Source organism: Pristiophorus japonicus, chromosome 2 (genome assembly GCF_044704955.1).
Source record: "Pristiophorus japonicus isolate sPriJap1 chromosome 2, sPriJap1.hap1, whole genome shotgun sequence".
Taxonomy (NCBI): Eukaryota; Metazoa; Chordata; class Chondrichthyes; family Pristiophoridae; genus Pristiophorus; species Pristiophorus japonicus.
In genome coordinates, this window is record NC_091978.1 from 15,682,279 (window position 1) to 15,704,705 (window position 22,427).

The 22,427-nt window shown below is 49.1% G+C and overlaps 1 protein-coding gene across 3 annotated transcripts in view; it reads right to left on the bottom strand.

The window, feature by feature from the left end:
* Window positions 1-22,427, bottom strand: part of LOC139229547 (transcription factor COE3-like) — a 729,200-nt gene that overhangs the window by 415,668 nt on the left and 291,105 nt on the right. For all 3 annotated transcript variants that reach the window (XM_070861097.1, XM_070861096.1, XM_070861098.1), the window contains one exon: window positions 2,870-2,938. In XM_070861097.1, coding sequence (XP_070717198.1) covers window positions 2,870-2,938 — 69 coding nt within the window. The remainder of the gene's footprint in view (window positions 1-2,869; window positions 2,939-22,427) is intronic.

A 22,427-nucleotide genomic window follows, 5' to 3' on the forward strand; every position in this document is an offset into this window, starting at 1 on the left:
AGGGCAAAAATATTTGCGCATCGAAGGCTGAGGAACAAATATGCAACTCACGGGGCACGCCACGAGATACCCCACTCCAGCAAAATCTGGGCCATTATTTTTCTTTTTCTTCCCCTGTTCCAGTAAAAAGTTAGAAAGTAGTAGAAAGCAAAGAAACAGGCTCCGGGTCAGCATTTTTTTTTCCTAATCCCTGCGAAACCTTAGAATGGTTTCTGCATTAAAGGTACAAGGCTCCTCTCACCCCTCTTCATCTCATCCCATCAACATATTCTTTTCTTCCTCATCTGATTATCATGCTGCACCGTGATTGCATCCACGCTATTCACCTCAACCACTCCCTGTGGCAGCGAGTTCCTCATTCTGGCCGCTCTCTGGGTCAAGACATTTCTCTCAGTTCTGGCACCATTCTAGTAAATCTTTTTTTGCGCCCTCTCCAGTGCCTCTACATCCTTTTTATAAGATGGAGAGCAGAACTGTGACGAGTGCTCCAAGTGTGGTCTAACCAAGGTTCTGGACAAGTTGAACATAATACCTCTGCTTTTCAATTCTATCCCTCTACAAATGAACCTCAGTGCTTCTTTGCGGCATTGTTAACCAGTGTCGTTACTTTTAGCGAGTCATGTATCTGTACCCCAGATCCCTCTGTTCCTCTCCCCCATTTACTTTCCAAAGAGTGTGAGCCCTCCTTATTCTTCCCAACCTTATCTATAATGGGTCTGAAATCGCAGCCCCTCTGGGCGCGTACGAGGTGCGCATGCGCTTGTAGGAGCCTCGCAAGTTCCGGGTATAGTCACGCGCGGCGAATGCACAGAAACCCTTGAGAGATCGCACGCATCCCCGGGAGAAGGGCCTCCGCGGGCGGAGATTTGGGCTAGCTGCCCAACTCTTGCCCAGCGAATGTCCTTCAAACTCTTATGCCCAGTAAAAGCGGGATAAGGCATGTTTTTTAATTAGCATAAAAGTTTTAAAAGATAGAAAAATAACATTTTATCACTAATTTTTATATTTAAAAACCCTGTCCATTAAGACAGATTTATTTTTAACCCTGTTAAAAACATATAAAAACTTTTTTCAAAAAAATAAATTTTTTGTCAAAAACATTCATTAATTTTAAATATGTGATGTGTTTATTTTGTTAATTATTGGATGTGTTTATGTCTTTTGGGGGATATCCCCATTCATAGTTATGGCAGCTCTGAACAAACGGAACTCACCAATGGGAATACTCCATTCTGATAGGTTGGCCCGGCCCACATGATCCCACTGATGTGTACGAAACACATACGCTGATGGGAGGTGTTGGCCTCTGTGCCCGGCTGCGCATCTCGGCCCAGGACCAGAAATTTTCGGACCTCTGGGACCACCGGGTACTTTCGCGAAAGAAAATTGCAGTCGGAGGCAATTCCGCCCGCCCGCGGGAAGCCTCCGACCGCAATTTCAGGGCCGTTGAAGTTCATTTGCCAGTTACGCGCCCATGCTGCAAGTTTATTAATGGCTTCCTGTATCTTGTCGCAGTCCTCCTCTGTATTAACTACACCCTTCCAATTCTTTTCCCCCAGACCGGAGATGTCCAAGCTTTGGCCCCCAATAGGCCACATGCCATGGGGCAATGAGGCCACATTTAAAGTTTAGCCCCACACTCCCACTGCCTTGCATGAACTTCCAGATATTGATGCTGATGGACCGAGATCTTCGCACTTCAAAATCTTACAGTACAGAAGGAGGCCTTTCGGCCCATTGTGTCTGTGCTGGCTCTCTGAACGAGCGATGCAATTAGTCGCAGTCTCCCTACTTCTCCTTCCCCATAGCCCTGTAATTTGTTATTCCTTTTCAATTAGATATCCAATTCCCTTTTGAAAGTCACCACTGAATCTGCATACACCTCCCTTTCAGCCAGCGCATTCCAGATCACAACTCGCTGCGTAAAAAATATTCTCCTCATCGTCCACTCTGGTTCTTTTGCTAATTATCTTAAATCCGTGTCCTCTGGTTATCGACCCTCCCGTCATTCAACCCAACCAGGCGTTTATGCTTCACTCGAGCCTCCTCCCCATCCTTCCTCATCCAACTCAATTAGCAGAACCCTCTATTCTATTCTCCCACATATGCTTTATCTAGCTGTTCATTAAATGAATTGATACGATCTGCTTCATGCACTCCCTGTGGTAGCGAGTTCCACATTCTCACCACTCTCTGAGTAAAAAAGTTTCTCCTGAATTCCTCTTGGTTCTCTTGGTCTGCTCTATCATCATTTTAAACACCTCTACTAAATCTTCCCTTAACCTACTCTGCTCTAACGAGAGACTTACGACTTATCCAATTGACAATAGCCCTTTCCAAAGGTTACGAAATTCAAACAAGACGTACCAGGGAGTCAGCACAAAGAGGACAGAGTTGTCTCGGCCTTGAGAACTCAATGGCCAGGCCTCCATGTGGGCCTCTGGGAAGCAGTACGGTCACCCTGCAATAAAGCATCCTTCAACTAATGCATCAAACCAGCTAGACGTTTCCAACCATTAACGCATGCGAGAGCATCTGTAGGCCCAGTGCCCACATCGTCCCTCCTGGCACCTCCGCTGAAAACAGTGCTCAGATCACGGGTTCGTGAGGCGACGTGAGGCCTGAGGGGGGAAACCATCCTGCAGCTCAATGCGCCGATACCATTCACATCAAACAAGAGTCACTTCCTCCACAGGTAAATCCACAACAAGCAAGGCTGAGCACATAGCGGAGAAATAGTCGTCAGACTAAAGTAATAGCAGGTCACTCCGGGCCCCTGGCACAGGGTGGAACAGACCCCCTGCCGTGCACGTTTCAAACCGCAACAGGCTGGGAGCCAAGAACCCACCAGGGAAAGCACATTCCTTACCTGTCGATGATAACGGGGTCAGAGGGCGTTTCGTTCCGGTTCCCACAGCTTTTCTTGTCACAACATCGGCTACAAAAACAAAAACGGATGGAAGGTTAACCTCAATCAGGCTATAAAGAGGGATGCTGGTGCACAGAGGGGAAGGGTTGGCTGTCAGTCAACCACATTCAGGTTAAAGACAGCTGGGAGATAGTCACATGAAGGGAATTCACGTCCGTTTCAGCAACGCCTCGATTTCAAAATTCTTATTTTCAAATCCCCCCATGGCATTGCCCCTCGCTATCTCTGTAATCTCCTCGACCAGCTCTGTTGGGCGGGCCACGTTGTCCGCATGCCAGACACAAGACTGCAAAAGCAAGCGCTGTACTCGGAACTCCTACACGGCAAGCGAGCCCCAGGTGGGCGGAGGAAACGTTTCAAGGACACCCTCAAAGCTGCCTTGAAAAAATGCAACATCCCCACCGGCACCTGGGAGTCCCTGGCCAAAGACCGCCCTAAGTGGAGGAAGAGCACCCGGGAGGGCGCTGAGCATGCAGAAAACAAGCGCGGGCAGCGGAAGGAGCGTGCGACAATTGTCTGCCCCACCTGTGACAAAGACTGTAATTCCCGTATTGGACTGTTCAGTCACCTGAGAATTCACTTTTCGAGTGGAAGCAAGTCTTCCTCGATTTCAAGGGACTGCCTATGATGATGATGAATCTCCTCCAGCCCCACAACCCCCTGAGATGTCTGCGCTCCGCTAATTCTGCCCTCCTGAGCATCTCTGATTATAATCCCTCAACCATTGGTGGCCGTGCCTTCTGTTGCCTGGGCTCCAAGCTCTGGAACTCCCTCCCTAAACCTCTCCACCTCTCTACCTCTCTTTCCTCCTTCAAGGCGCTCCCTAAAATCTACGCCTTCGAACAAGCTTTTGGTCACTTGTGCTAATTTCTACTTATGCGGCTCGGTGTCAAATTTCTATCTCATCATCGTCATCACCATCATCATACGCAGTCCCTCGAATGAGGATGACTTGCTTCAACATGAGTTCACAGATGTTTCAATGAAGGACCCGATGGTCCAGTCCTGAACTTCGATTGAAGGGGTGGAAGATGCCTGTGCGTGGATTTTTTGAACATGTGGTGACCGTTGCACATCAGCCACCACACGGGCTTGACAGAGCTAGGCCTTCATCCAGTGGCAAGGATTGAACCAGGACGACTGGAGACCTGCTCTGCTGCACGAACCCAGTGTGCACACATATCGCAGTGTGGGCTGGTCCGTGCTGCCCCTGGGCCCTGGGCTCTTCTGGGCCCTGTACCCTCATTCACCGCACCTTCGCCCACAACGTTATATCCAAAAATCTTTTGATCCTTGTCTTAAATATACTCAATGGCCCAGCCTCCACAGCCCTCTGGGGTAGAGAATTCCAAAGATTCACCATCCTCTGAGTGAAGAATTTTCTCCGCATTTCAGTCCTATATGGCCGAGCCCTTATTCTATCTCATAATACTCTTTGGGATGTTTCACCACGTTAAAGGCACTATATAAATACAATTTGTTGTTGTTGTTGTATTAGCTAGGGCGAATTGCATAGAAAGATTTTATAGTCTTGTCCCAAAGCGCTTTATAGCCAATGAAGTACTTTTTGAAGAGTAGTCACTGTTGTAATGGAGGAAACTTTAGACAATAAGGAGGGGGATGGGGGAGGGGGGAATTGCGTAGTGTCCTACTTGGGACGGTAACCGTCACGGGGCGGGATTTCCTCCGCCAGGCGACCTAAATTCAGGTCACCCCCCCCCCCGAGAATGAGTGGAGCGCAAAATAATGCGCTGCACTGGCGCTGAGGGGCGCGAGCGAGGAGGGAGGGATAGCTGAGGGGCGTAGCGCTATGCGGTGGGATGCCTATCGCACTCGCCTCGACAGGGCCCTCCCCTTCATTAAAGGCAAGGGCCAAGCTGCTGACTCTGCCGATGGGAAGCGGGGTATCATGGCATCGGCCCGGCGCACAAGCGGAGTGCCGTGCAGAAAGATCGCGGCACGGGCTCCGCGATTCACTATCCAGCAGGCCGCGGCCGGTAAGTTGGCCAATTTTTAATTTCGAGTCGCCACCTCCCCTTTAAATTTCGCCACGCGATCGGCCGACAGCCCTGGTACGCACCCCTTAAAGCTGTTGCTAGCAACGCACGGTGCAGCTTCGGGGGGGGGGGGGGGCGCTACCAGTTTTTGGCTCCTGGATGAAAACGGGGCGCTGCCCGGGGTGATGACATCATCATCGCCGGCGCAGCGGAGCGGGATGCTACCGGTTACCGCCGCCGCTAAACTCCCACCGAATTTCACGAAGTCCTTTGCGCCCCGTTACTGCCTCCCCCCCCCTCCTCGTGAACGCTAACGGGAGGTGCAGACGCCCCTAATTTCTCCCTTCTAACAATTTAAATGGCAAGTGGAGCGTTGGCTTTTATTGCAAGGGTGTTGGAGTATAAGAGTAAGGCAGTCTTGCTACAGTTGGACAGGGCCTTGGTGGGACCACACCTGGAGTACTGTGCACAGTTTTGATCTCCTTAGCTAAGGAAGGATACACTTGCCTTAGAGGCGGTACAACGGAGGTTCACTTGATTGGTCCTTGAGATGAGAGGGCTGTCCTATGAGGAGGGATAGAGGTAGATTGGGCCGATACACCTTTGAGTTTAGAAGAATGAGAAGTGATCTCATTGAAACATAAGATTCTGAGGTGGGTGCTGAAAGGTGGGTGCGAGGGGCCATAGTCTCAGGGTTCGGCCATTTATGTCTGAGATGAGGAGAGGGTTCTTCACTCAGAGGGTGGTGAATCTTTGGAGTTCTCTGCCCCAGAGGGCTGTGGATGGATGCTCAGTCGTTGAGTATATTCAAGGCTGAGATAGAGAGATTTTTTGGATTCTCAGGGAATCAAGGGATCTGGGGATCGGGCGGGGGAGTGAGATTGAAGATCAGCCATGGTTTTATTGAATGGCGGAGCAGGCTCACGGGGCTGTATGGCCCACTCCTGCTCCTATTTCTTATGACGGTAGAGAATAATTACACAGTTGGCAGCTCCTGCATTGCAACAGTGTAGGAACCGAAGCACTGAGAAAGAAAAACAGAGCAACATAGAAACATAGAAAATAGGTGCAGGAGGAGGCCATTCGGCCCTTCGAGCCTGCACCACCATTCAATATGATCATGGCTGATCATGCAATTTCAGTACCCCATTTCTGCTTTCTCTCCATATCCGTTGATCCCTTTAGCCATAAAGGCCACATCTAACTCCCTTTTGAATATATCTAATGAACTGGCCTCAACAACTTTCTGTGGTAGAGAATCCCACAGGTTCACAATTCTCTGGGTGAAAAAGTTTCTTCTCATCTCGGCCCTAAATGGTTATCCCTTATCCTTAGACTGTGTTACCTGGTTCTGGACTTGCCCAACATCGGGAACATTCTTCCTGCATCTAATCTGTCCAATCCCGTCAGAATTTTATACGTTTCTATAAGACCCATCTCATTCTTCCAAATTCCAGTGAATATAAGACTCTTGAAATACACCACATCCACTGGTTCTCCCTTATCCACTCTACTAGTTACATCCTCAAAAAGTTCCAGAAGATTTGTTAAGCATAATTTCCCTTTCATAAATCCATGCTAAATTGGACCAATCCTGTCACTGCTTTCCAAATGCATTGCTATTACATCTTTAATAATTGATTCCAGCATTTTCCCCATTACCGATGTCAGGCTAATCGGTCTATAATTCCCTGTTTTCTCTTTCCCTCCTTTTTTAAAAAGTGGGATTACATTAGCTACCCTCCAATCCATAGGAACTGAACCAGAGTCCTTTAAATGTTGGAAAATGACCACAAATGAGTCCACTATTTCTCGGGCTACTTCCTGAAGTACTCTGGGATGCAGACTATCAGGCCCCAGGGATTTATCAGCCTTCAATCCCATCAATTTCCCTAACACAATTTCCTGCCTAATAAGGATTTCCTTCAGTTCTTCCTTCTCACTAGACCCTCGGTCCCCGAGTACTTCCGTAAGGTTATTTGTGTCTTCCTTCGTGAAGACAGAACCAAAGTTTTTGTTCAATTGGTCTGCCATTTCTTTGTTCCCCATTATAAATTCATCTGATTCTGACTGCATGGGACCTACATTTGTCTTCACTAATCGTTTCCTCTTCACATATCTATAGAAGCTTTTGCAGTCAGTTTTTATGTGAGGGAGCTGGATTAACATCAGTATAGTTACAGTCAGCAACACAGGGCGCTGGGGGGAGGGGTTACTGATTGATAAAGTGAGGGAGCTGGATTAACATCAGTAGAGATACAGTCAGTAACACAGAGCGCTGGAGGAGGGGTTACTGAGTGACAGTGTGAGGGAGCTGGATTAACATCAGTAGAGATACAGTCAGTAACACAGAGAGCTGGGGGAGGGGTTACTGAGTGACAGTGTGAGGGAGCTGGATTAACATCAGTAGAGATACAGTCAGTAACACAGGGCGCTGGGGGAGGGGTTACTGAGTGACAGTGTGAGGGAGCTGGGTTAACATCAGTACAGATACAGTCAGTAATACAGGGTGCTGTGGGAGAGGGGTTACTGAGTGACAGTGTGAGGGAGCTGGATTAACATCAGTAGAGATACAGTCAGTAACACAGGGTGCTGGGGGAGGGGTTACTGAGTGACAGTGTGAGGGAGCTGGATTAACATCAGTAGAGATACAGTCAGTAACACAGGGTGCTGGGGGAGGGGTTACTGAGTGACAGTGTGAGGGAGCTGGATTAACATCAGTAGAGATACAGTCAGTAACACAGGGTGCTGGGGGAGGGGTTACTGAGTGACAGTGTGAGGGAGCTGGATTAACATCAGTAGAGATACAGTCAGTAACACAGGGTGCTGGGGGAGAGGGGTTACTGAGTGACAGTGTGAGGGAGCTGGATTAACATCAGTAGAGATACAGTCAGTAACACAGGGCGCTGGGGAAGAGAGGTTACTGAGTGACAGTGTGAGGGAGCTGGATTAACATCAGTAGAGATACAGTCAGTAACACAGGGTGCTGGGGGAGGGGTTACTGAGTGACAGTGTGAGGGAGCTGGATTAACATCAGTAGAGATACAGTCAGTAACACAGAGCGCTGGGGGAGAGGTTACTGAGTGACAGTGTGAGGGAGCTGGATTAACATCAGTAGAGATACAGTCAGTAACACAGGGTGCTGGGGGAGGGGTTACTGAGTGACTGTGAGGGAGCTGGATTAACATCAGTAGAGATACAGTCAGTAACACAGGGTGCTGGGGGAGGGGTTACTGAGTGACAGTGTGAGGGAGCTGGATTAACATCAGTACAGATACAGTCAGTAACACAGAGCGCTGGGTGAGAGGGGTTACTGAGTGACAGTGTGAGGGAGCTGGATTAACATCAGTACAGATACAGTCAGTAACACAGGGTGCTGGGAGGAGAGAGGTTACTGAGTGACAGTGTGAGGGAGCTGGATTAACATCAGTAGAGATACAGTCAGTAACACAGAGCGCTGGGGGAGAGGTTACTGAGTGACAGTGTGAGGGAGCTGGATTAACATCAGTACAGATACAGTCAGTAACACAGGGTGCTGGGGAGGGAGAGGGGTTACTGAGTGACAGTGTGAGGGAGCTGGATTAACATCAGTAGAGATACAGTCAGTAACACATAAGGCCCAAGTTTCCACACGCGCCTAGAACGGCGCAGTCACAATCTGGACGCCCGTTTTTCGCGCCACAAAGTGCGCCTAAAAAAAACCCCCGTATTCTCCACCTCCTGCAGGTCCTCTGGCCTTGGCGCAGCGCAGCACGAGCTGTAGGGGGCGGAGCCAGGTCCCTGCGCCGAAAACAGTGCCGGGACCTCTGCACATGCGCGCTACAGTAGGCACACAAGTGCAGTAGCTCCAGGGGCCCAAAACTGTGTGGGAGGGGCCAAAGCACGCAGCCCCTAGCCCTGGCCGAATGGCCTCACTGGGGCTGCGTGAATAAGGCCCCTCCCACGGCCAGCTCCTGCTTCCTCCTGACCCGACTCGACTCCAAGCTTCCTGCCTACGGACCGGACCCGACACCCGCTCCCCCGTGCGCCCCCACGCTCCCGAAACGGACCTGACACCCGCTCCCCCCCGCCCCCGGACCGGGCCCGACACCCGCTCCCACCCATCTCCCCCCCCCCCCCGCCCCCGGACTGGATCCGACCTGACCTTCCATCCCCCGACCTGACCTCCCTCTCCCTCCCCCCGACCCGAACCGAACCGACGTCCCTCCCACCACCCCTCCGACCCGACCCAACGCCACCTACCTGTAAATCTGGTGCTGGGGACGGGCCCAGCCCGAAGTCTCGGGCCCGGCCCGTTCAGCCTCCCTCCCCCTTCTCCTTCCCCCCCACCCCCCGCAAACTCCTTCCCCAACCCCAATCTCCTTCCCCCCCCCAATCTCCTTCCCCCCCAATCTCCTTCCCCCGCTCAATCTCCTTCCCCCCCCAATCTCCTTCCCCCCCAATCTCTTTTGCCCCCCATCTCCTTTCTCCCCCTTCTCCCCTTTATCCCCTTCTCCCTCCCTCCCCATCCCTCCCCCTCCCCCTTCTCCCCATCCCTCCCCCTCCCCCTTCTCCCCCCCTCCCCCTTCTCCCCCATCATTCCCCCTTCCCTCCCTCTGCTCCCCCCCCTCTCTCCCTCTACCCCCCTTCTCCCCCTCTTCTCTCTGTCAGAAACACAGACAATGACAGACAGAGAATGAGAGACACACAGACAGACAGAGAGATAGAGACACTGACAGAGACACACTGAGGGGGGGGGGGACATCCCAGCACGCTGTTGGAGGGCTCCCGGTGCTGCAGTCGGTAAGTAGAAAATGTTTTATTTATTGATTTAAAAAAAAAATATTTCTTATTAATTTTTAAAAATTAATTTATTGGTTGATTTATTGATGTATTTATCGTTTATTATTGATGATGGCTCTTTATTTGTAAAACTGAAGTGTTTAATGTTTGTAAACTTCCCTTTAAACCCTCCCCCACCCCCATTCCCTACGCCTGATTTTCTGAAGTGTAGACAAGGTTTTTTCGAGCGTACAAAAATCTTCACTTACTCCATTCTAAGTTAGTTTGGAGTAAGTTTTCACTCACGAAACTTTGAAATCAGGCGTAAGTGGCCGGACACGCCCCCTTTTGAAAAAAAAAATTCTGTTCCAAAGTGAAACTGTTCTAACTGACTAGAACTGGAGCAAACTAAATGACGAGAATTCCGATTTCTAAGATACTCCGTTCTACACCAGTTGCTCCTAAAAATCAGGAGCAAATCATGTGGAAACTTGGGGCCATAGTGCTGGGAGAGAGGAGTTAAAGAGTGACAGTGTGAGGGAGCTGGATTAACATCAGTACAGATACAGTCAGTAACACAGGGTGCTGGGGGAGAGGGGTTACTGAGTGACAGTGTGAGGGAGCTGGATTAACATCAGTAGTGATACAGTCAGTAACACAGGGTGCTGGGGGAGAGAGGTTACTGAGTGACAGTGTGAGGGAGCTGGATTAACATCAGTACAGATACAGTCAGTAACACAGGCCGCTGGGGGAGAGGGGTTACTGAGTGACAGTGTGAGGGAGCTGGATTAACATCAATAGAGATGCAGTCAGTAACACAGGGTGCTGGGGGAGAGGGGTTACTGAGTGACAGTGTGAGGGAGCTGGATTAACATCAGTACAGATACAGTCAGTAACACAGGGCGCTGGGGGAGGGGTTACTGAGTGACAGTGTGAAGGAGCTGGATTAACATCAGTACAGATACAGTCAGTAACACAGGGTGCTGGGGAAGGGGTTACTGAGTGACAGTGTGAGGGAGCTGGATTAACATCAATAGAGATACAGTCAGTAACACAGGGTGCTGGGGGAGAGGGGTTACTGAGTGACAGTGTGAGGGAGCTGGATTAACATCAGTAGCGATACAGTCAGTAACACAGGGTGCTGGGGAGGGAGAGGGGTTACTGAGTGACAGTGTGAGGGAGCTGGATTAACATCAGTAGTGATACAGTCAGTAACACAGGGTGCTGGGGGAGAGAGGTTACTGAGTGACAGTGTGAGGGAGCTGGATTAACATCAGTAGAGATACAGTCAGTAACACAGGGTGCTGGGGGAGAGGGGTTACTGAGTGACAGTGTGAGGGAGCTGGGTTAACATCAGTACAGATACAGTCAGTAATACAGGGTGCTGTGGGAGAGGGGTTACTGAGTGACAGTGTGAGGGAGCTGGATTAACATCAGTAGAGATACAGTCAGTAACACAGGGTGCTGGGGGAGGGGTTACTGAGTGACAGTGTGAGGGAGCTGGATTAACATCAGTAGAGATACAGTCAGTAACACAGAGCGCTGGGGGAGAGGTTACTGAGTGACAGTGTGAGGGAGCTGGATTAACATCAGTAGAGATACAGTCAGTAACACAGGGTGCTGGGGGAGGGGTTACTGAGTGACAGTGTGAGGGAGCTGGATTAACATCAGTAGAGATACAGTCAGTAACACAGAGCGCTGGGGGAGAGGGGTTACTGAGTGACAGTGTGAGGGAGCTGGATTAACATCAATAGAGATGCAGTCAGTAACACAGGGTGCTGGGGGAGAGAGGTTACTGAGTGACAGTGTGAGGGAGCTGGATTAACATCAGTAGAGATACAGTCAGTAACACAGGGCGCTGGGGAAGAGAGGTTACTGAGTGACAGTGTGAGGGAGCTGGATTAACATCAGTAGAGATACAGTCAGTAACACAGGGTGCTGGGGGAGAGAGGTTACTGAGTGACAGTGTGAGGGAGCTGGATTAACATCAGTAGAGATACAGTCAGTAACACAGGGCGCTGGGGAAGAGAGGTTACTGAGTGACAGTGTGAGGGAGCTGGATTAACATCAGTAGAGATACAGTCAGTAACACAGGGTGCTGGGGGAGGGGTTACTGAGTGACAGTGTGAGGGAGCTGGATTAACATCAGTAGAGATACAGTCAGTAACACAGAGCGCTGGGGGAGAGGGGTTACTGAGTGACAGTGTGAGGGAGCTGGATTAACATCAATAGAGATGCAGTCAGTAACACAGGGTGCTGGGGGAGAGGGGTTACTGAGTGACAGTGTGAGGGAGCTGGATTAACATCAGTACAGATACAGTCAGTAACACAGGGCGCTGGGGGAGGGGTTACTGAGTGACAGTGTGAAGGAGCTGGATTAACATCAGTACAGATACAGTCAGTAACACAGGGTGCTGGGGAAGGGGTTACTGAGTGACAGTGTGAGGGAGCTGGATTAACATCAATAGAGATACAGTCAGTAACACAGGGTGCTGGGGGAGAGGGGTTACTGAGTGACAGTGTGAGGGAGCTGGATTAACATCAGTAGCGATACAGTCAGTAACACAGGGTGCTGGGGAGGGAGAGGGGTTACTGAGTGACAGTGTGAGGGAGCTGGATTAACATCAGTAGTGATACAGTCAGTAACACAGGGTGCTGGGGGAGAGAGGTTACTGAGTGACAGTGTGAGGGAGCTGGATTAACATCAGTAGAGATACAGTCAGTAACACAGGGTGCTGGGGGAGAGGGGTTACTGAGTGACAGTGTGAGGGAGCTGGATTAACATCAGTACAGATACAGTCAGTAACACAGGGTGCTGGGAGAGAGGGGTTACTGAGTGACAGTGTGAGGGAGCTGGATTAACATCAGTAGAGATACAGTCAGTAACACAGAGCGCTGGGGAGGGAGAGGGGTTACTGAGTGACAGCGTGAGGGAAGTGGATCAACATCAGTAAGGATACAGCCAGTAACAAAGGGTGCTGGTCCACTCTGCCTAGACGTTGGCCTCGATGAATCCAGTCGGATATACATGGAACTGTTGTGGGCCATGTGTTTTCAGCAACCATTGGTCTGAGCACCCACACAAAAGCAGCCCTCCACACTGCCTGTGTGTTCCTTTATTTTATTTCCCTGCAGGCAGCAAGAACATCAACAGAGATTCCTGGAGAGCAATTAGCATTTGGGGCACAGCAGGCTGAGTGTGTGCACAAACAATGTGTGCTGGTGTGATAAATAAACAGAAGGTTAATGACACACAATTGCCTGTGCAAGAGCAATGTTTCAACCGAAACTGACAACTGTTAACCCTCCACCGGTTCCCCTGTACAGAGCAAGAAGGCTAAAACCATGACAACACCACAAGTAAGTGACTCGACCGGACACCTCAAATAGACTTCCACCTCATCCGTTACACCTTTCTGCTTCACCTCTCTTACCGACTTCAAAAACAACTGCTTTGCATTCACGTAGCACCTTTGCAGAAGCAAAACGCCCCCAAGCCGCTTCACAGGAGCGTTAATCAGACTAAATGCTGACACCGAACCGCGTAAGGAGATATTGGGGCAGATGACCGAAAGCTTGGTCAAAGAGGTAGGCTTTGAGGAGTGTCGTAAAAAGGAGGAAAGAGAGGTAGCAAGGCCAAGAGATTTCGGGCCCAAATTTCCCCAACCCCTTTTTCTGGCGCCCTCGCCCGAGGTCCGCCTCCAAGCGCGCAGAAAATCTTCCTCACGATTCTGGCCGCTCCCCAGCCTCTCCTCGGCGTGGCATAGCGTGGCCCAGTGGATTTGGGGCGGAGCCAGGTCCCAGCGCTGAAAACAGTGCCGGAACCTCTGCACATGCGCGCTAGAGTCTGCGCGCATGTGCAGTAGCTCCTGGCAGGCCTAATCTGTGAGTGTGCGCTGTAGGCTGTGTGAGAGGGGCCTGAAGCACGCCATCCCTAGCCCTGGCCAAATGGGCTCCCTCACCGCGGCCTGCTGCGTTCCCTAAGGTAGGACTTCTATTTTCTTATTTGTTATTTATTGATTGATTGCTTATTACTTTGGTCTTGGTGCTTTCGGTGCAGGGTTCCTTCTATTATTTATTTGTTAATTAATTGCTTATTATGTTTTGTGCTTTTTTTTAGTGCTTGGTGCAAATGTACTGCTTTGTTTCATGCTTGGTGCCTTATGCTTCTTTAACGTTGTTGCGAAGGTGTTTAGTGCTTTGCAAGGTCCCCTTCCCCCCGCTATCTCTGGCTGCCTGTGCTGATTTCTTAATTCATCGCAGGACTTTTCAGAACGTTCACTTACACTGGCCTGAGTTAGTTTGCAGTAAGTTTTAGCTGGTTAAACTTGCTTAAATGGCCCAAAACAGGTGTAAGTGGCTGGTAACGCCCCCTTTTGAAAAAAAAAACTGAACTAAAAAAAACCTAACTAACTCACTTACACTGGAGCAACTCAAATGGGGAGAATTGCGATTTTTAAGTGACTCCAAAAAAATCTAGTTGCTCCAAAGAAAACGGAGCAACTCCTGGGGAAACTTGGGCCCATTATTGAGAGGGAATTCCAGAGCTTGGGGCCCAGGCAGCGGGAGTCCGAGAGAGGCCTATAAAAGGCCCAACATCGAGGAGAAGCAGCAGTCTGAGCAGTGGGAGTCCGAGAGAGGCCGATAAAAGGCCCAACGTTGAGGAGGAGCGGCAATCCGAGCAGCGGGAGTCCGGGGGAAGCCATAAAAGGCCCAACGTCATTGAGCAGCCAGCTAGTGCAGCTGCAGCAGGGAGAGAAGGCAAAAAAGAAGTATAAAGAAATCGAAGGGTGACGTCACAGCCAAGGGGATAAGCGATTAGCTGGTGATTGGTGAGTAGTTTTTCTTCTTTTACTTTCCCTTTATCAGTAAGAAACCTTTGGCATTGTTGCCAAATTTAATTAATTAAGGGTTAAGTCATGGCAGGAGAGCCCAGAGCCGTGTCATTCTCCTCCTGTGCTATGTGGGAAGCCAGGGATATTTCCAGTGTCCCTGATGACTACATGTGCGGGAAGTGTATCCAGCTGCAGCTCCTGACAGACCACATTGCGGCACTGGAGCTGCACATGGATTCACTCTGGAGCATCCGCGATGCCGAGGATGTCGTGAATAGCATGTTTAGTGAGTTGGTCACACCACAGGTAAAGGTTACTCAGGTTGATAGGGAATGGGTGACCATCAGGCAGAGCAGTGGAAGGTAGTCACTAGTCCCCTGCGGGCATCTCCCTCCAAAACAGATACACCACTTCGGGTACTGTTGAGGGGGATGACTCACCAGGGGAGGGCAGCAGCAGCCAAATTCATGGCACCCTGGGAGGCTCTGCTGCACAGGAGGACAGGAAAAAGAGTGGCAGAGCTATTAGTGGTCGGAGATTCTATTGTAAGGGGAATAAATAGACGTTTCTGGGGTCGCAATCGAGACTCCAGGATGGTATGTTGCCTCCCTGGTGCAAGGGTCAAGGATGTCTCGGAGCAGCTGCAGGACATTTTGGAGGAGGAGGATGAACAGTCAGTTGTCGTGGTACATATAGGTACCAACAATATAGGTAAAAAACGGGATGAGGTCCTACAAGCTGAATTTAGGAAGCGAGGAGTTAAATTAAAAAGTAGGACCTCAAAGATAGTAATCTCAGGATTGCTACCAGTGCAACGTGCTAGTCAGAGTAGGAATCGCAGGATAGCTCAGATGAATATGTGGCTTGAAGAGTGGTGCAGCAGGGAGGGATTCAAATTCCTGGGACATTGGAACCTGCTCTGGGGGAGGTGGGACCAGTACAAACCGGACGGTCTGCACCTGGGCAGGAGCGGAACCAATGTCCTTGGGGGAGTGTTTGCTAGTGCTGTTGGGGAGGGGTTGAACTAATATGACAGGGGGATGGGAACCTATGCAGGGAGACAGAGGGAAGTAGAATGGGGGCAGAAGCAAAAGATAGAAAGGGGAAAAGTAAAAGTGGAGGGCAGAGAAATCCAAGGCAAAAAGCAAAAAGGGCCACATTACAGCAAAATTCTAAAGGGGCAAAGTGTGTTAAAAAGACAAGCCTGAAGGCTCTGTGCCTCAATGCGAGGAGTATTCGGAATAAGGTGGATGAATTAACTGAGAGCAGTTAAAGAATATGATATAATTGGCATTACGGAGACATGGCTCCAGGGTGACCAAGGCTGGGAACTCAACATCCAGGGGTATTCAACATTCAGGAAGGTAAGGCAGAGAGGAAAAGAAGGTGGGGTAGCGTTGCTGGTTAAAGAGGAAATTAATACAATAGTAAGGAAGGACATTAGCTTGGATGATATGGAATCGGTATGGGTGGAGCTGCGGAATACCAAAGGGCAGAAAACGCTAGTGGGAGTTGTGTACAGGCCACCAAACAGTAGTAGTGAGGTTGGGGACAGCATCAAACAAGAAATTAGGGATGCATGTAATAAAGGTACAGCAATTATCATGGGCGACTTTATTCTACATTTCGATTGGGCTAACCAAACTGGTACCAATACGGTGGAGGAGGATTTCCTGGACTGTATTCGGGATGGTTTTCTGGCCATCCTAGACTGGGTGATGTGTAATGAGAATGGACTAATTAGCAATCATGTTGTGCGAGGCCCCTTGGGGAAGAGTGACACTAATATGGTAGAATTCTTTATTAAGATGGAGAGTGACACAGGTAATTCAGAGACTAGGGTCCTGAACTTAAGGAAAGGCAACTTCGATGGTATGAGACGTGAATTGGCTAGAATAAACTGCCGAATGATACTTAAAGGGTTGATGGTGGATAGGCAATGACAAACATTTAAGGATCACAAGGATGAACTTCAACAATTGTACATCCCTGTCTGGAGTAAAAATAAAACGGGGAAGGTGGCTCAACCGTGGCTAACAAGGGAAATTAAGAATAGTATTAATTCCAAGGAAGAGGCATATAAATTGGCCAGAAAAAGCAGCAAACCTGAGGATTGGGAGAAATTTAGAATACAGCAGAGGAGGACAAAGGGTTTAATTAGGAGGGGGAAAATAGAGTATGAGAAGAAGCTTGCTGAGAACATAAAAACTGACTGCAAAAGCTTCTATAGATATGTGAAGAGTAAATGATTAGTGAAGACAAACGTAGGTCCCTTGCAGTCAGAGTCAGGTGACTTTATAATGGGGAACAAAGAAATGGCAGACCAATTGAACAAATACTTTGGTTCTGTCTTCACGAATGAAGACACAAATAATCTTCCGGAAATACAAGGGTACCGATGATCGAGCGAGGAGGAGGAACTGAAAGAAATCCTTATTAGTTAGGAAATTGTGTTAGGGAAATTGATGGGATTGAAGGACGATAAATCCCCGGGGCCTGATAGTCTGCATCCCAGAGTACTTAAGGAAGTGGCCCAAGAAATAATGGATGCATTGGTGATAATTTTCCAGCAGTCTATCGACTCTGGATCAGTTCCTATGCACTGGAGGGTACCTAATGTAACACCACTTTTTAAGAAAGGAGGGAGAGAGAAAATGGGTAACTATAGACTGGTTAGCCTGACATCAGTAGCAGGAAAAATGTTGGAATCAATTATTAAAGATGAAATAGCTGCGCATTTGGAAAGCAGTGACAGGATCGGTCCATGGATTTATGAAAGGGAAATCATGCTTGACAAATCTTCTAGAATTTTTTGAGGATGTAACTGGTAGAGTGGACAAGGGAGAAGCAGTGGATGTGGTATATTTGGATTTTCAAAAGGTTCTTGACAAGGTCCCACACGAGAGATTAATGTGCAAAATTAAAGCGCATGGTATTGGGGGTAATTATTGACATGGATAGAGAACTGGTTGGCAGACAGGAAGCAGAGAGTCGGGATAAACGGGTCCTTTTCATAATAGCAGGCAGTGACTAGTAGAGTGCCGCATGGTTCAGTGCTGGGACCCCAGCTATTTACAATATACATTAATGATTTAGATGAAGGGATGACACTAAGCTGGGTGGCGGTGTGAGCTATGAGGAGGATGCTAAGAGGCTGCAGGGTGACTTGGACAGGTTAGGTGAGTGGGCAGATGCAGTACAATGTGTATAAATGTGAGGTTATCCACTTTGGTGGCAAAAACACAAAGGCAGAGTATTATCTGAATGGCGGCAGATTAGGAAAAGGGGAGGTGCAACGAGACCTGGGTGTCATGCTACATCAGTCATTGAAAGTTGTCATGCAGGTACAGCAGGCGGTGAAGAAGGCAAATGGTATGTTAGCCTTCATAGCTAGGGGATTTGAGTATAGGAACAGGGAGGTCTTACTGCAGCTGTACAGGGCCTTGGTGAGGGTTCACTTGGTATACTGTGTTCAGTTTTGGTCTCCTAATGTGGGGAAGGACGTTCTTGCTATTGAAGGAGTGCAGCGAAGGTTCACCAGACTGATTCCCGGGATGGCAGGACTGACATATGAGGAGAGACTGAATCGAGTGGGCCTGTATTCACTGGAGTTTAGAAGGATGAGAGGGGATCTCATAGAAACATATAAAATTCTGACGGGACTGGACAGGTTAAATGCAGTCAGAATGTTACCGATGTTGGAGAAGTCCAGAACCAGGGGTCACAGTCCAAGGATAAGGGATAAGCCATTTGGGACTGAGATGAGGAGAAACTTCTTCACTCAGAGAGTTGTTAACCTGTGGAATTCACTACCACAGAGAGTTGTTGATGCCAGTTCGTTGGATATATTCAAGAGGGAGTTAGCTATGGCCCTTAGAGCTAAAGGGATCAAGGGGTATGGAGAGAAAGCAGGAATGAGGTACTGAATTTGTATGATCAGCCATGATCTTATTGAATGGTGGTGCAGACTCGAAGGGCCGAATGGTCTACTGCTGCACCTATTTTCTATGTTTCTATGTTTCTATGGAGTAAGGACCAGAATTGGAGGAACCCAGAGATTTCGGAGGGTTGTGGGGCTGGAGGAGGTTGCAGAGGAAAGGGAGGGGGCGAGGCAATGGAGGGATTTGAAAACAAGGATGAGAATTTTAAATTTGAGGCGTTTGCAGACCGGGTGCCACTGTAGGTCAGCGAGCACAGGGGGTGATGGGTGAACGGGACTGGGAGCGAGTTAGGATAGGGGAAGCAGAGCTTTGGATGACCTGAGGATTTTGAAAGATTGCTCAATTAGATTCCAGCATGTAACTCATTCCCAGGTATCTGTTATTTTATATATAAACCCTCCCAAACCCCTCGATTAGATTCCAGCCTGTAACTCACGCCCGGGTATCAATTATTCTACATTTAAACTACCCAAACCCCTCAATTAGATTCCAGTCCGTAACTCACTCCCAGGTATCTGTTATTCTGTATATAAACCCCCAGAACCCCTCGATTAAATTCCAGCCTGTAACTCACTCCCGGGTATCCGTTATTCCATATATAACCCCCCCCGAACCCGCAATTAGATTGCAGTCTGCAACTCGCTCCCAGGTATCTGTTATTCTGTATATAAATCCCCCGAACCCCTCGATTAGATTCCAGCCTGTAAGTCACTCCCACGTATCCGTTACTTTGTATATAAAACCCCTGAAACCCTCGATGTGGATTCCAGCCTGTAACTCTCTCCCGGATATCCATTATTCTGTATATAAACTACCCGAATCCCTCAATTAGATTCCAGCCTGTAACTCACTTCCGGGTATCCGTTATTCTATATATAAACCTCCCCGAACGCCTCAATTGGATTCCAGCCTGTAATTCACTCCCGGGTATCTGTTATTCTATATATAAACCCCCCCCAAACCCTCGATTAGATTATAGCCTATAACTCACTCTTGGGTATCTGTTATTGTATATATAAATCCCCCGAACCCTTCGATTACATTCCAGCCTGTAACTCATTCCCGAGTATCCATTATTCTATATATACATCCCCCTGAACCCTTAATTAGATTCCAGCCTGTAACTCACTCCCGGGTATCCGTTATTCTATATATAAACCCCCCCCGAACCCCTCAATTAGATTCCAGCCTGTAATTCACTCCCGAGTATCCGTTATTCTATATATAAACCCCCCAAACCCTCGATTAGATTCCAACCTGTAACTCACTCCTGGGTATCCGTTATTCTATATTAAACCACCTGAACCCCTCGATTAGATTACAGCCTGTAACTCACTCCCGGGTATCCGTAATTCTATATATAATCCCCCCGAACCCTCGATTAGATTACAGCCTATAACTCACTCTTGAGTATCTGTTATTCTATATATAAACCCTCCGAACCCCTCGATTAGATTCCAACCTGTAACTCACTCCTGGGTATCGTTATTCTATATATAACCCCCCCCCGAACCCCTCCATTAGATTATAGCCTGTAATTCACTCCCGGGTATCTGTTACTCGATAGATAAACCCCCCAAACCCTCGATTAGATTATAGCCTGTAACTCACTCCCGGGTATCTGTTACTCGATTATATTATAGCCTGTAACTCACTCCCGGGTATTCCAGCTATAAGTCAGCTCACTTGCTCACATTACTATGTAATGCTGGTAATGTTATGGAAGTGGCTGGGTTTAAGATATTCTTTTGATATTCTGCCTTGATGCAGAAACGCAGTGGGTACCAGCACTGATGAGAGTGTGATATAAAAGGTGTGATCCCTGCGGGAATATTCTATTTATACCGTGTACCTGTCTAAACCTTTTGGGAATGTGATACAGATGATTCTCAGGTCCCAGAATAAGAGGTGTGATGCACTGGGAAAGTGTGGACTATCTGCCCATGGAGATTAGTCAGTGCCCAAGTCACAGCTAACGGTCTTCAATTCCCTTTCGCTATCATTTCCTTGCAGTGCAAATGGAAGCATCATTATCTCTTTCCCTGCAATTTTATCTCCCCACCCAACCCCACTTTCTCTTGTCTCTACATCCTTTTCCAATTTCTCATCCGGTTATCGAAATGTCAGCTTTGCAATGTAGTCAGCCAGTGGCTCAGTGGGTAGCACTCTTGCCTCGAAATCAGGAGGTTGTGGGTTCAAGTCCCACTCCAGGGACTTGAGCACAAAAATCTAGGCTGACGCTCCAGGGGAGTGCTGAGGGAGTGCTGCACTGTCGGAGGTGCCGCCATTTGGAAGAGACCTTAAACGGAGGCCCCGTCTGCTCTCTCAGGTGGTCATAAAAGATCCCACGGCACTATTTTGAAGACGGGAAGTGGAATTATCCCCGATATCCTGGTCAACATTTATCTCTCACTCAAAATAACTGAAAAACAGGATAATCTGGTCATTGCTATAGTGCAGTAGTGATACCCGTCCTCCTATGTGCTTCAGAGACATGGACTATATACAGAATACATCTCAAAGCACTGGAGAAGTACCACCAACGCTGCCTCCACAAAATCCTGCAAATCCATTGGCAGGACAGATGCGCCAGCATCGAAGTACTGACCACGCTCGATCAGCTCCGCTGGACGGGCCACATTGTCCGCAGGTCCGATACTAGACTCTCGAAACAAGCAGGCTACTCCGAGCTCCGACGCGGCAAGCGAGTCCCAGGAGGGCAGAGAAAACGTTTCAAGGACGCCCTTAAAGCCTCCTTGAAAAAAATGCAACATCCCCACCGACTCTTGGGAATCCCTGGCCCAAGACTGCTCAAAGTGGAGGAGAAGCATCCGGGAAGGTGCCGAACACTTTGAGTCTCTTCGCCGGGAGCACGTGGAAGCCAAGTACAAACAGCGGAAGGAGCGTACGGCAACCCAAGCACCACACCCACCCGTCCCTCCAACCACCGTCTGCCCCACCTGTGACAGAGACTGTAGGTCCCGCATTGGTCTCATCAGTCACCTGAGAACTTACTTTAGTGTGGAAGCAAGTCATCCTCGACTCTGGGGTACTGCCGAAGAAGAAGAAGCAATTTGTGGGAGCTTGCTGTGCGCAAATTGGCTGGCGCGTTCCCTACAGTACAACAGCGACTACACTTCAAGAGTCCTTCATCGGCTGTAAAGCGCTCTGGGACGGCCTGAGGTCCTGAAAGGCCCTATATAAATGCGAGCCTGTCTCTAATCCTGCCTGGCTTGCTCTGACCATATCGACCTGTCCGCTACATACAGCGCAGGGTCTGTTCAATGAGCAAACGAGGCTGCGATGAGACGCACTATCCTGCTCCGTACCGGATCGCCTGTCGTGGCTGGGCCGACTCCATTCCAGATATTCCAGCCAAACACCAGCCAACTGCGATGCTCCGTTGCTCCGTTGGGTCGGGAAAGTTTGCCTGCAACATCAGGCACCGGCAGCTGGGACAGATGACGTCGCGAGTGCGCCCGATGGATTTGCTATTTATATCCAATCTCCCTCTTTACTGATGTCAACCTACCTGCTCACGGTGGCTGCCCATCTGTTTGCTGTGTCTCACTGGCTGTCCCTATTCTCTGTACCTCTTCTCATCCCCTTGCTGCGTCTACCGCAACTATCCGTCGATTCACTCGGCAGCTTTCTTGCAAGCAGATGTTTACCCATCTGATTCAGTGCATCTGATCTGTATCCAGCTGCCTATAGATTCATCAGTGCTTATCTATCTAAACTCTCGTGTCAGCTGTGGCTCAGTGGGCAGCACACGCGCCTCAAAGTCAGAAGGTTGTAGGCTCCAGCTCCACTCCAGGGACTTGAGCACATGAATCTAGGCTGACACTCCCAGTGCAGTGCTGAGGGACTGATCAGCTCCGCTGGGCAGAGCCACATCGTCCGCATGCCAGACACGAGATTCCCAAAGCAAGCGCTCCACTCGGAATGCCTTAACGGCAAACGA